Source organism: Cynocephalus volans, chromosome 3 (genome assembly GCF_027409185.1).
Source record: "Cynocephalus volans isolate mCynVol1 chromosome 3, mCynVol1.pri, whole genome shotgun sequence".
Taxonomy (NCBI): Eukaryota; Metazoa; Chordata; class Mammalia; order Dermoptera; family Cynocephalidae; genus Cynocephalus; species Cynocephalus volans.
The window spans coordinates 83,640,953-83,654,252 of NC_084462.1; the positions used below are offsets into that span (position 1 = coordinate 83,640,953).

At 36.2% G+C, this 13,300-nt stretch overlaps 1 protein-coding gene across 4 annotated transcripts in view; it reads left to right on the forward strand.

Moving 5' to 3' along the window:
* Nucleotides 1–8,530, forward strand: part of RAB27A (RAB27A, member RAS oncogene family) — a 71,872-nt gene extending 63,342 nt beyond the window's left edge. For all 4 annotated transcript variants that reach the window (XM_063089885.1, XM_063089886.1, XM_063089884.1 and 1 more), the window contains one exon: nt 6,383–8,530. In XM_063089885.1, coding sequence (XP_062945955.1) covers nt 6,383–6,581 — 199 coding nt within the window. In that variant the 3' untranslated portion in view covers nt 6,582–8,530. The remainder of the gene's footprint in view (nt 1–6,382) is intronic.
* The last annotated feature ends 4,770 nt before the right edge of the window (nt 8,531–13,300 follow it).

A 13,300-nucleotide genomic window follows, 5' to 3' on the forward strand; every position in this document is an offset into this window, starting at 1 on the left:
ACCTCAGGGCCAGCCTGGGAACCTGAGGCTTGAAGCTGGGGAATGGACCCCACTCCCATATCCAGGCACACTGCCAGCACCTTGGGGCTCGCCCAGGGGCCTGGGGTATGGAGTAGGGGACCGGACCCCCTGCCCAGAACCAGACACACTGCCAGCACCAAGGAGCATGCCGAAAACATCACATCCATATGGGTGGCCTACCTCAGCCACTACAGTAACCATGGCTACTGCAAAAGTGGCTAGATGTCACAACCACCACGCACATGGTCCGCCAGCCACTGGAGTGCGTTCACACAAGGAAAGTCACCAGCAGAGACCAAAGAAAAGAAGAGGATGTCTCTCTCCACAAAGCCCATTCCAGAGTGACAGAAGAAGCATCTGCTCTATGATAATATTGGGGGACCTGAACACACCTCTCAGCATTGGACAGATCATCTAGGCAACAAATCAACAGGGTAACCATTACTCTTTCAGAGGGAGAGAAGAAATCTAGGATTATCAGTGGTTGGAGGGGGGGTGGAAAGGGGGATAGGGAGAGATTGGACAAGGGGCATAAAGAATAAGCACAATCTGTAACAATATACATACTAGTAATATTGATTTGATCAACATATGTCAGTATTGAATCCCAAAATATGTATAATCAATTATGATTCAATAAAAAAGAAAAAAAAAGACAGGGATTATCAGATAAGAATAATTGAAACTCTTGGAAAAGAGGGGAAAGGGAAGAAAACAGAATTCCCTTAGGATTTTGGAAGCACGAAGTGTAGTTCTGTAGGCTGTTTGGCATTTTCAGAGGAAAATACGATGGAGGAATTTAGTTCACATGCATTTCACAAATTTGGCATATAAGTTTAATGATTATTTTCACAGAACTCTTGTTTATTCTTAGTAATTATAACATTTTTCATTGGTTGCACATGCATTAAAGGAATGTATATGAACAGTTGTCTACTTGTGCCATGCATGGATGAGGGAAATGTGCTCAATGACCCATCATTGGAAAATCCATGCTAAAGAGAGGAGGATTTTTATCCTGCACAGTTAATTACAGCAGCTATAATACAGACTGGGAAGGGACACTGAGACTGGTACTGAGGGAGTAGACAAGGACTTTACTCTTTGAGTAAAATGGTTGCACTGAGATACCTGTCCACATTGCTTTATTCACAGAGGATAGCTGGTGGTTATAATAAGTGTTCTTGATTTGGAATCGGGGGAAATAGAGAAAATTGTGAATATGACCAAAGCATGAAAACGGAATGTATGTATTTTGTGTGCTGTGCAAAGAAATGGACAACACATTTAAGGTGCCTTTTTCCCCACTGAAGGCTGATGGCTAGTGATAGAAAGGTGTGGAAAACTTTCTGGAATGAAAGAGGAGTTGAAAACATTTACAACATTAATAACATCAGTACAGACTATTTCTGGGATTTCAAGTGGCTTAGCTCAGCGGAATGCTCAGTGTCTCTCACCTAGCCTGTACTAGATGAATAACTTGATCTCTGATAGTTTTATTCTTTGCAAACTTGATAACATCCTTTCTTGATCTGAGAAATAAATTAGTGAAGTATCATTGAGCATGTTTAAAAACCACACAAATAAGCCACAACCAAACATACAAGACTAATTTGCATAGCCCCATTTAACTCAGGAAAGGATCTAGATTTGCCACAATCTCCCAGTTTCAAACAGTCAGCATACCAGCCCTTTCCTATAAATGTCGTTCATTTGGTATCCAACAGACTATGAAAGGTAGTGAGACTCACTTCTCATGTTAGTGAGAAATTTCTCCATAATGTCTAGATCCACATGTGAGCCAAATATCCAGAACCATTTCATAGAACCATCAAACACGCTTGTCATTTCTGGCAATCTCTAACTGGGACTTAGGAGCCTCTAGTTTTGTGGGAATAAGTAATGGGAAAGAAATCATCTTGATGTGGGTTCTGACCTATGACATAAGTGAGATATGGATATCTTGGTGAAAAACTGCAAATTATCATGCCCCCTCATGAATTTGAATCTATCATTTTGTTCATTTAATTTTTTAATTTAAAAATTTGTCATTAATGTATTTTTAAAAAGTGCATTAAAGTTAGTTTTCTGCATGTACTCCAAATGGCTGTTGGGTGGCCATTTACAGACTGATATCATGATCAGTGGCACAGAATTTTTTCATACCTTGGGCAATACTGCTCCGTGGTAATGCTACATTAGCACCACCACGTGGACAGAAAGAACAATATCAATCTCTCTGCTAATTGTACTAAATTTTTGCCTAATAAGTTTTAGGAAAAGTAGAATATTTTTGAGAGAAGAAAAAATTCCCTTACATTAACATTTATTGAGCACTTGCTAGGTGCTAGGCTTCTGCTAAGCATTTTACATGTATTATCTCATTTCCTCCTTACCATGAACCTGTGAACCACTGTTACTCACCTTTACAGATATGGAAGCAGAGGTGCCAGAGCTGGAAGTGGGATATGAGTAGTTGGCTCTAGAACTGAGAATCTTAAGAGCTATACTTTATTTCTTCCTTTATCTTCACTTTCTTCCCCAATGCCAGACTTTGAGGTATATTTATATTGCTTTTAAAAATTTATCACACATTTAATAAAAGTATTTAGGTAGGTCTGGCTAGGTAGCTCACTTGGTTAGATTGTGGTGCTGATAATACCAAGGTCAAGGGTTCGGATCTCTGTAAGAATATATAGACATAAAAATATTTCTAGTCCATCCACTTGACTTTTTATGCCTGCAGGGTTGGCTGTACAGTCCAAGTTTCAAATGTTAGAACAAGGCACATTTCTGTCCCTAGGCATCATTTTCTTATGAAAGGAAAGTCTTAATTCAGGGTCTTCTCCGTGGATCTCATCTAATTTGCTTTTCCTCTGGTAGCTCAAAGAGCTCAGAGTGGAGTGGAGTGAATTCTAGCATTCATTTATTCCTGTAAAAACAAAAGCCCTGATTACTTGGAAAACTCTGAATGATTAGTTTAAAGATTTTAAAGTTGTTAACCTCACTCCTGGTCATATGACCTGGAGGTTCACAAATATCAGGAAAATATACTTTTAATTGAAATATAGAAGAGGTTTGTTACTTGAATTTGGAGTTACAAATCCAAACTATGTCTTGCTAATATTGTACATCTTTTAATATGAGTGACTTAAAATTAAATGCTTGTTTAAGTTAATAATCATTGGATAATAGTTCATAGCTCTGCTAGAAGCATCAGCGTGTAAACCTTGGTATCAATCAGTAAAGTAACATCCATTTTCTCCCAGCATTTAGTGAAGACCACTTGGGGAATGAGGGGTTTAATAAGGAGTGAGGGAGGCAAATGCTTTAGTTAAGACAGATTTGAGTGAGTCACCCCTGATGTAGGGAAGCACGGTCCCAGGTACCAGAATAGAGCAGTACTGTAGATTTTACAGATCAGCTACAGTGTGGATTAAACCAATATTTGTGGGCTACTCTGGGAATTTAACGTTTACAGTGTTGCTAAGGTCTCTTGGAGCTATGGTTTTCCATGATTCAGTGACATTGTTTCTTTGAAAATGATGTGTTCTGAGTTTTAAACAACAAAATTACAAATAAACTTTCTGTGTTGGAAATAAACATTTATCAAGTATTTACTATGTCAGGTTCTTATCTAAGTGCTTTAAACATTAACTCATTTAATCCTTACGAGAAGATACTGATGTCATTTGGTATTACAGATGAGACTGAGTCATGGAGGTTAATAGCTTGCCAGAGTTACATAGTCGGTGACATGCAGTACAATTACAGGATCTGACTACAGGCAGCCCGACTCTAGGGGTTATGGCTCTTAACCATTGTCCCATACCTTCATAATTTCCATGCATAAGTTTTATAGTTTTCAAAGTACTTTCAATTATGTTTTCTCACTTATGCTTCAAAAATGACCATGATATAATTTTGAGGAACTGAGAGGGGAGAAACTATGGAGAATAGAAACAGCTTAATGAAGATTTGGTTGAGGACTCTAGATTTGGAAAAATATTTATAATTGAGCTTAAAGGAATTTTAAAAATTAGTTGTACATTATTGTGAATTAGTATTTAAAGGAAGTTTATTGCTCAACTACTTTTTTTTTTTTTTTTTGGTATTTCCAATTTATTCTTGGGCATGTGTGTGAGTTTTTCAGTAATACATTTCCATGTAATACATTTCTAAATGGTGATAGAATGGCCAAGCCCTCTCCTTAAGTTTAAGAATGTTCTGTAGATGTTAACTGATTCTTCATGGGTATAATTGAAAAAGATCATAATGAAGAAAATGTAAGGAATTATGCTCTGAGAATTTTCAATCCAAAATTCTATTCCCGTAACAATGGCAGCATTACAAACTGTCCTCTGGATTTAGCTCAATAATATCATAGATACTCAATATATAAAAATTTATTGAATCCAATCACAAATGATGCCCTGTTCACAGCTGTTAGTCAAATAATGCATGTGATGGGGGGAGGAGGATAGATGCACTATCTTTATTTAGATGCACTATATTTTGTGGACAAGGTGACAGATGAAGATGGGGGAATAAAGACTGAGAGTCACTAAAGAGGTAGTCAGGCAGGAGATTTAAAAACTGCTAAGACCATGTAATTTGTCCAAAAAACTCTCTCTGATTAAGATATTTTCAAGTCAGCAAATAAAGGGGTAATAGAACATGGGCTGGTCGAATCAATGGAGCATCCATGTCTTGCAGAACTCACTGATGGGTGGATAAATGCTCAAATGAGGTGATCATTCCTCAAGTAGTTTTTAATAGCTATACTAAAACAGGAGAGAATTGCAGAAGTTCAGCGGCAAGGCCTGTTAGCTTCTGGAGGAATTGTGCGACAGTAAGACAGCATCATGAGGAATCATAATGGAGAAACAGGCTTACGTCCCTACATGTGTATGCCCTAAGAGTGCTTCTTAGTGATATCAGAAGTTGGGCAGTTTTGAAAAGATCTGTAAAAGCATTAAAAACCTACAAAAGCTCTTATGTGGAAGCTGCTACCAGCCAAGAAACAGTAAATAAGAGAAATTGTAATCAAAGTCACTGATGTAATGTTAACACGCTGTGAGAATACAGGAAAACAAAGACATTCTTCAAGAAAAGTAATCATGGAGGATTTTAAAGTTCCAATAAATGTGAGGACTGGGTTACTGAATTCATTTGCAGGACTCCCTGAGGTGCTAAAACAACTTTCTTTTGTAGTTTTTATATCTAAGAGCATTTTGGTTAGATTCCTTACCAAGTGGTGGAAATGAAGTCAACAGTTTGAGGAAGTACAATTTTATTACCACTTTTTTGACTTTATTAAGAAGCAAGAAGGTTTTGCCAGTTGATTAATCCTGTTGTAAAGACTAACTGAAATGTATAAAAGGTGATTACTACAATAAGATTGATTTCTCAAGATTATGTGAAATATAGCCTTATAGTTTTAAAATAATGTTTTATGAGTTATTTAAAAATTACACATATACCTGCACAGTTTATACCTGCACCAGCTGTAAACGCAAGTTCTGCTTTTCCTGCATCCTTGGCAACACTTGGTATTGGGAGATTTTTATATTTTTGCTAATCTGATGGGTGTGAGTTAATGTGCCCTTATTTTAGTTTGCATTTCCCATCTTTTCGGTGAGGTTAAATGTTTTTCCATAAATGTTGTTTCTTTTTGAGAATTTCCTGTTTACTTATCCTTTGTCTATTTTTGTATTTTGTTTATTATATTAATTTCAGAAATTATTTGTATTTTTTTGGATGCTAACCCATTTGTCAGTTACATGCAGCACAACCATTTATTTTGGTCTGTAGTTTATCTTTTAACTTATGAAATATGTTGTGGCACCAAAATTTAAAATTTTAATATTATTAAAATTATGAAACATGTTCTCTGTGGTTTGAGGTTTTATAACTACTTTAAGAATCCTTCCTTATCCAAGTGTTATAAAGATAGCCTCAGATTTTCTTCTAAAAGTTTTCAAGTTTTACTCTTCATGTAGAAAAATTTAAATAGTTTTTAATGCCAAGAATCAAGTTCTAAATTCTTAAACCAAAGAAGTCTTAATTCTATAAATGTTACTAAAATATATATTGGTAAATATACTCCCTTAAAAGAAAAAGAAAGAGAACTTGGTCTTTTTAAATGTCTAAAATTTCCAGTTTGCATCTCTATTGGGAATGAAGTGTGAATTATTTTATTTTATTGTCTTTTTCACTTTTTAAGGTTCCCTGGGGTGGTAAATGTTTTTGTCATCTTGTATATTTTTAATTTACTTATTCCCTAATTTGAACTATCAAGGGCAAAGATCACTGTCCTTTCCCTCTACATTTTGTTACCTGAGCTGTCTCTGTCTTCCAGAATCCCCTACTTTGAAACTAGTGCTGCCAATGGGACAAACATAAGCCAAGCAATTGAGATGCTCCTGGACCTGATAATGAAGCGAATGGAACGGTGTGTGGACAAATCCTGGATTCCTGAAGGAGTGGTGCGGTCTAATGGTCACACCTCTACAGATCAGTTAAGTGAAGAAAAGGAGAAGGGGGCATGTGGCTGTTGAAAGTCAAGTGAGTGACACAGTATTTCAGGTGGCCCATGTCTGTGATCTTCTCTATGGTTGATACGTGGCACAGTGAGAGATCAACAGGCATTGTGTATAGACTGCTGCTTACCATCCCTGTTAGGCCTGTAAATAAAGCATCCAGTTTTACAATTAATTTGTTGTAGCTTTGTAAATATGTCTTTAAGATTCAGCCCGAGAATTAAGAGAAATATTTCACAGAGCCAAAAGTGCCTTATAAAACCTTATCACATGGCAGTAGATAATTTAAGGATTCCAGATTTTGCAGCCAGAGAAGAGTATATTTATTACATAGAATGACTGAGGATACTGTCACCCGCCTTAATGGAGATAGGCCCAGAGTCTCACTTTTAAGATCTTAGATGCAAATATAAAACTATCACAGTCTTGAATCCAAATTTAAAAACTTGTGCCATAGGTGACCTTCTAAAATGCTATCAAAATCCCTTGAATGTTAAAAAAGAATATACACACACATCAGTTCAATGTCTTTGAGTGCTAATTTTATGTACACATTCCTTTTAATATGAAAATAGGACAAATTACTGCTGTAGCTACAGACCTTGGATAGACTGGATTGACCAATTGTATACTCACTGTTTTGTTGGTGGGAAAGGAAGGTGTGAGGACAGGGGTGGCTTAGTGTAATATGGGCAACTGAAGTAGGGCTTTTGGCTTTCCACTGTATTTCCATTGCTCTGAAGGGTTGATTGATGGGTCAAGGATTTTATGTCTTTAGTTCACAGTGATCTGTGCATTCGTACTTGACCTATGTGTTGGCTGCATCTGAACATAGCCAATGTTTATGCTGAAGTTATTTGTGACTGGTGAATATTTAGCTTCTTTTTTCTTCATATTTATAAAGGTGGTATGGCATTTTCAGGCTGCAGTTTCACTTGGCTTATAAACTACTAATCTTTTGTCTTCACCATCAGGCTTTGTATCATTGAGATCTGTACCTTGTATTATTTTTTCATTGGTAGAATTGAAGGAATTGGTTTTTAATTACATAAAATATCTGTTTGCTATTTGGTGGAAGCTAGATGTTTATATTCAAGTGGTCACATTTGTACTCTAGTTCAATATGAGAAAATTGAAGTGTTCTCTAGCCTGTATTTTTCATTGAGATCATGGACATCTACTGTACTTGCTGGTTCTTGCCAAGATTATGCATTCTGCTGTGTTGCCAAAGTGTCTTTATACCAAATTAAAGGTGGTTTTAAAGTATGCTCCATGGAAGTTGTTTATAAAGTTCAAAGATCATTTAGGGGAAAATTCTTATTTATTAAAGTGGCTTAAATTTTCCAAAGAGTTTAATGGCTATTTAGGAAGAAATACTACTCATTATAATTTAAATCAAGAATAAAAATAAATGTATTTTGTGGCAGCAAATGTTTGACAGAACTATAATTATAAAAATATGAGTATGATGGAAAATAATTACTTTTCTATGATAATTTCTAAACAGCTTTTTTATTGAGCGCTTGTCATGCTTTTTGCCACTGCCCTTCTAAGACTCCCATAACAAACTTAGTGATAGTTACTAAGATTTTATGTATTTCTATCCTTGAAATGAGGGCATCTTTTAAATACCAAAGAAGTCATTGAAGCCTATGCATTTGAATTGTATATTCCAGTGAGGAAAAAAGATTCAAATGTTTCAAGGCTGGGTCATAGTCATACATCAGTGCCTTCCAACTTTGCCATAAGACTTTAGTGGAATACATTATAATTTTACAGCTACATATCAGGGCACATTTTATATGGCATATTTTTGTAGTTAAAAATAAATAAGACAGTTTTGCATGTTTCAGTTTTTAAGAACCAAGTAAGTAATTAGCTACAGATTCCATTGGCCTTAAACATACAATTAAATGTATACATGATTCAGTACATACAGAAGAACCACCTTTAATTATTGAAATAAATAACCTGTATTTTCTTTGGAAATCATTTGTTTAAATTTGATATTGAAGTATTATATTTTTGTGTGTCAATGTATTTTCCTATTTACAAGCCTTTGTAAAAGTGAATTGTAACATCAGTGAACCTTGTGCCAATTAAGCGATAATAAAAATGTGGTTTAGTTTGTCAAGTTTGTGTGTGAACATAACTTCATTTCCCATCACAATAAAGTTTCAAACCAGGGGTTGTAAAGCTCAAGGAAACCAAATTCAGAGATAATAGATTCCATCACATGCTCATTGAGGGGTCAGCCAAGACAACATATTCTGAAAAAAGTAATTCAAAATGTTGTTATCAAACATTTATTGTGTACCCACCCTGTGGGAATTATTGCACTAGGCAATCAGACAAACCAAACCTAATTAAGACCTTTATTACTAAATTACTTAGACTTTATTACTAAAGACGAAGATTGGGGCTGAGAGACATTGCAAGAGACAAGGGGAAAGGTATAGTCATTGACTGGATGAGGAGGGAATGTGTGGAGTGATGGCTTCTCGGATTTTATTTTCTACCACTCTCCACCTCACTCCTCTCAGGCACACTGGTCTCCGTGGAGCAGTCAAGTGTGCTCCTGCCTCAGAGCTCTTGCATTTGCTGCTCATCTCTTTTTAAAAAAATTATTGAATCAAAATTGATTATACATATTTTGGGGGTTCAACGTTGAGATATGTTGATCAAATCAATATTACTAGCATATATATTGTTACAAATCATACTTATTCTTTATGCCCCTTGTCCAATCTCACCCCATCTCCATCACCCTCCCCTTCCCCCCTCTAATTACCCTAGATTTCTTCTCTCCTTCTGAAAGAATAATGGTTACTCTGTTGATATGTTGCATGGATAATCTGTCCAATACTGAGAGGTGTAATCAGGTCCCCCAATATTATTGTAGAGCAGATGCCTCTTCTGTCACCCTGGAATGGGCTTTGTGAAGAGAGACATCCTCCTCTTTTCTTTATCTCTGCTGATGACTCTCCTTGTGTCAATGCACTCCAGTGGCTGGCGGACCATCTACATGGTGGTTGTGGCATCTGGCCGCTTTTGTGGCAGCCATGGTTATCGTGGTAGCTGTGGTGGGCCACCCACATGGATGTGATGTTTTTGGCATACTCCTTGGTGCTGACAGTGTACCTGGTTGTGGGGGGGTCCGGTCCCTGGCTCCATCCCTCGGGTCCCCGGGCAGGTCCCAGGGTGCTGGCATAGTGTGTCTGGTTGTGGGAGGGGGATCCAATCCCTGGCTCCATCCCTTGGGTCCTGAGGCACTGGTGTGGTGTGCCTGGTTGTGGGAGGTGGAGTCTGATCCCCTTCTCCATGCCTCGGGTCCCCTGCCGTGGGATGCTAATCTCTGTATATCTGCTTGGCTCCCTCTGCCATCCTTAAAGACTGTCAAGTGTCTCCCTGTCTGAAAGAACTTTTCTGATCACTTTATATAAAATAGCAGTATCTCCCCTTCATGGCCCCAACCAGATTGTCATCACCTGACCTGTTATCCTGCTTTGCTTTTCTCTGTATCACTCATCACCACTTGACATATTTACATGATTGTCTCTATCCACTAAGATACAAGCTCCACAAGTACAGGGACTGGGTAGTTTTCTTTAAAATTGTGTTGCTATCACCCAGAAAAGGGCCTGGTACAAAATAGGTACTCAAATGTTTGTTGATTGAATAGAGGCAGCAGGGGCAAGTGAAAGAACTTTCAAAATAGGAGTCATTATTAATGTTCAAAGACAGAGGAGTAGAATTTGAAAAGTACAGCATCAAAAATGTTTGGAAATGCTCATATATAATAAATCCTTATTGGTTCATTATAAGAAATTAGGAAATCTGAGAAGTACATTCTTATCTTTTGAAGAGGATGTCAAAATGGGTAACAATCTATTTAAGAAATGTTCTATAAGGAATGTTTCACTGGCATTTTTATAAACTGTAAATCTCTATAGTAGAATTTCTAGTCTTCTGTTTTTGGCAATATGGGGGACTATATAACCAGAAAGCTTTCCCATTATAAAATACTTAGATAACGCTGGATAAAATATAATGAACATATTTTAAAAAATGTACTGCTGATTTCTCAAGATAGTAGGGGAAATACCCTAAGATCACCCCTCTTTTCCCCCAAACGGTAGCAGCAACAGAGGGAACTAATAACAAGAGAGAGAACTTACAACAACCTGACGTTTAGTGTGGCTTGCTTTATGGTTTCATTTTGCCAGTATCAGTAATCACGGTAATAGGTTTTAATGGTTACATACCATTAGAGAAAACCTTGCATTTGCTGGGAGCAGGGTGCCAGAACCGAGAGCCCTCCATCCCTAAATACACTAAGCCAGGACCTGGTCTATGTCTTTTGTCTGCTGTGATAACTTATCACCATAAGTCTGCTCTTACACAGGTTTGAGATTCAAGTTTACACTACCTATTTTTTTTTTATGGGAATGTTTAAGCCAAGAAATTAACATAAAAATTAACATAAAAAAAAGATTTTCTATGGATTACTTGGTAGAAGCCAAGCAAAATCTTTTCAGATGGAGCATCTCTACACAGACCTTACAGAATTTCTACAGAGAACACCCAACTACGGATGAGCTCACAATTTAAAAATACAATCCATTTCTTCCTCACCCTCATCACCCCCAATCACGAGCAAGGTCCAGTAGACCAAATAGCAGGATTTGGCATTTAAGAACTTAAAATAATATACTTACCACATGGAGACCATAAAGGAAAAATATTTTAAATAATTACAAATATTAAAGGAATTAAAAAATCTGGGAAGACAATATTAAAGATACCAAACTGATTTGAATTAAAAGACAACTTTGCAATAAAAAATATAGCCACTGATGTTCAAAACTTAATGGTTAGACGTTAAGGTTTGACAGAGTTAAAGAGAAAATTGGTGAAGTAGAATGTAGGTCAAAGGAAATTACGCAGAATTCAGGAGAGAGAGAAAGAATTAGAAAGTATCAGAGAGGTTAAGAGATATGGAGGAAAGAAAAATATTCCAACCCCCCCCCCCAAAAAAAAACCTATTAGGAATTCCAGAAGAAGAAATTAGAGAAACTGGAGCAGGAGGCGATATATGAAAAGATAATAGCTAAGAGTTTTCCAGTAATTATAAAAGACACATACTCTCAGATCCAGGAATCCTAAATCCCAAGCAGGATAAATGAAAAGAAATAGTATTTCCAAGATTTCATTTCAATTTGTTGGGTGTGGAATACATGTTTTTCTCCCCTTCCTCTTATATTCCATTAAAATAGTTGCAAAGAAAAGAAAAATTTCTAAGGCTGGTTACCAATTCAACCTGTAGTGAAGCACTGAGTATGTTCATAGGCTGAAGGGAACAAATCTCCGGTGATGCCTTAAGGTATGGAATTAAGAACATGGATAAGAGAGGTGGCCTCTGACATCAAAGGTAAGGGAGTAAAGCTGGGTACTCGTGTAGGTGGGAAGAATAGGAAATTTCTTGTTGAAGTAGCAGGAAAAAAACTGAGAGTTGGAAGGAACTGTGTAAAGACGTTGGGCAGACTGATAAGGCTCTTCCATAATAGTTGAAGAAGATAGGAGAGGGAGATTAAAAAGGAGTAAAATAATTTTCCATTTCTTGGTGGACAATGAATGAAGTGTTGGGAAGATGTTTATTACTAAAATTTTTGGTATGTGCCTTTGCTGTTTAACATCATTCTGGAATTACTAGCCAAATGAATAGACAAGAAAAATATAAGTATCAGATAAAAGGAGAAAACGTGTATATGCACGTTATAGCTAGACAAACTGATTCTAAAGTTAAAATGGAAGAATAAAATTTGAAGATTAGCCACAGAAACAATGAATAATAAAGACAAGGAAGAAAGGGAGAAGAGGATAAACAAGTTATTTTAAAAATTACAGTAATTTAAACATTTGGGAACTAGCACATAAATAGATAAAACAATGGAACAAAGCAGAATTCAGAGGTAGAACCATAGAGAAATAACATTTTGAATCAGTGGAGAAAAGGATGCCTTATACACTATATAGTATTGGGAGAAAAATACTGGATTCCTATGTCATTATTTATACTTAAATTCTGGATCAGTTGAAATGTAAATGTAAAAAATGACACTACAAAATATAAAAGAAAAATTCTGAATAACAATTTTGCAGTGAACAATGCAGCTCCATGCAAAATACCAAATTCAAAACCATAAAAGATTGGATAGATCTGAATACATACAAGTAAAACATTTCTGCATGGAAAAATACTATACACAGAGATTAAAATATTGATAAATTGGGAAATAATTCTAAAAGTATGTCAGCAAAGGGATAACCCTAATATGTAAATTGCCTTTAAGAATCAACAATACAATAGAAAACTGTGTAAAGGACATAAACAGGCAATTCACAGAAAAAAACAGACTTGAAACATCGCAAAAGATTCTTAATCTCATTCATAAATAAATGCAAATTGAAATAACGGGAAAACTTTTCAGCTCAGGTTGGCAATGATCACCTTTGACAGGTGTGTGGTGAAACAGGTTAAGTATTATTTGGCAAAAACTTTTGGGAGGCAATTTAGTATTCTCTACTAAAATTTAAAACTGTATATATCTGATCTAGAGGTTCTATACAGATAAATTCCTTTGAAAAAAAAAGTCAGTAAGGATGCTTAGTATGTCAAAAGATAGAAATGCCTATTGATAAGTGACCAATTAAAATTATACGTTCATACAATGGCA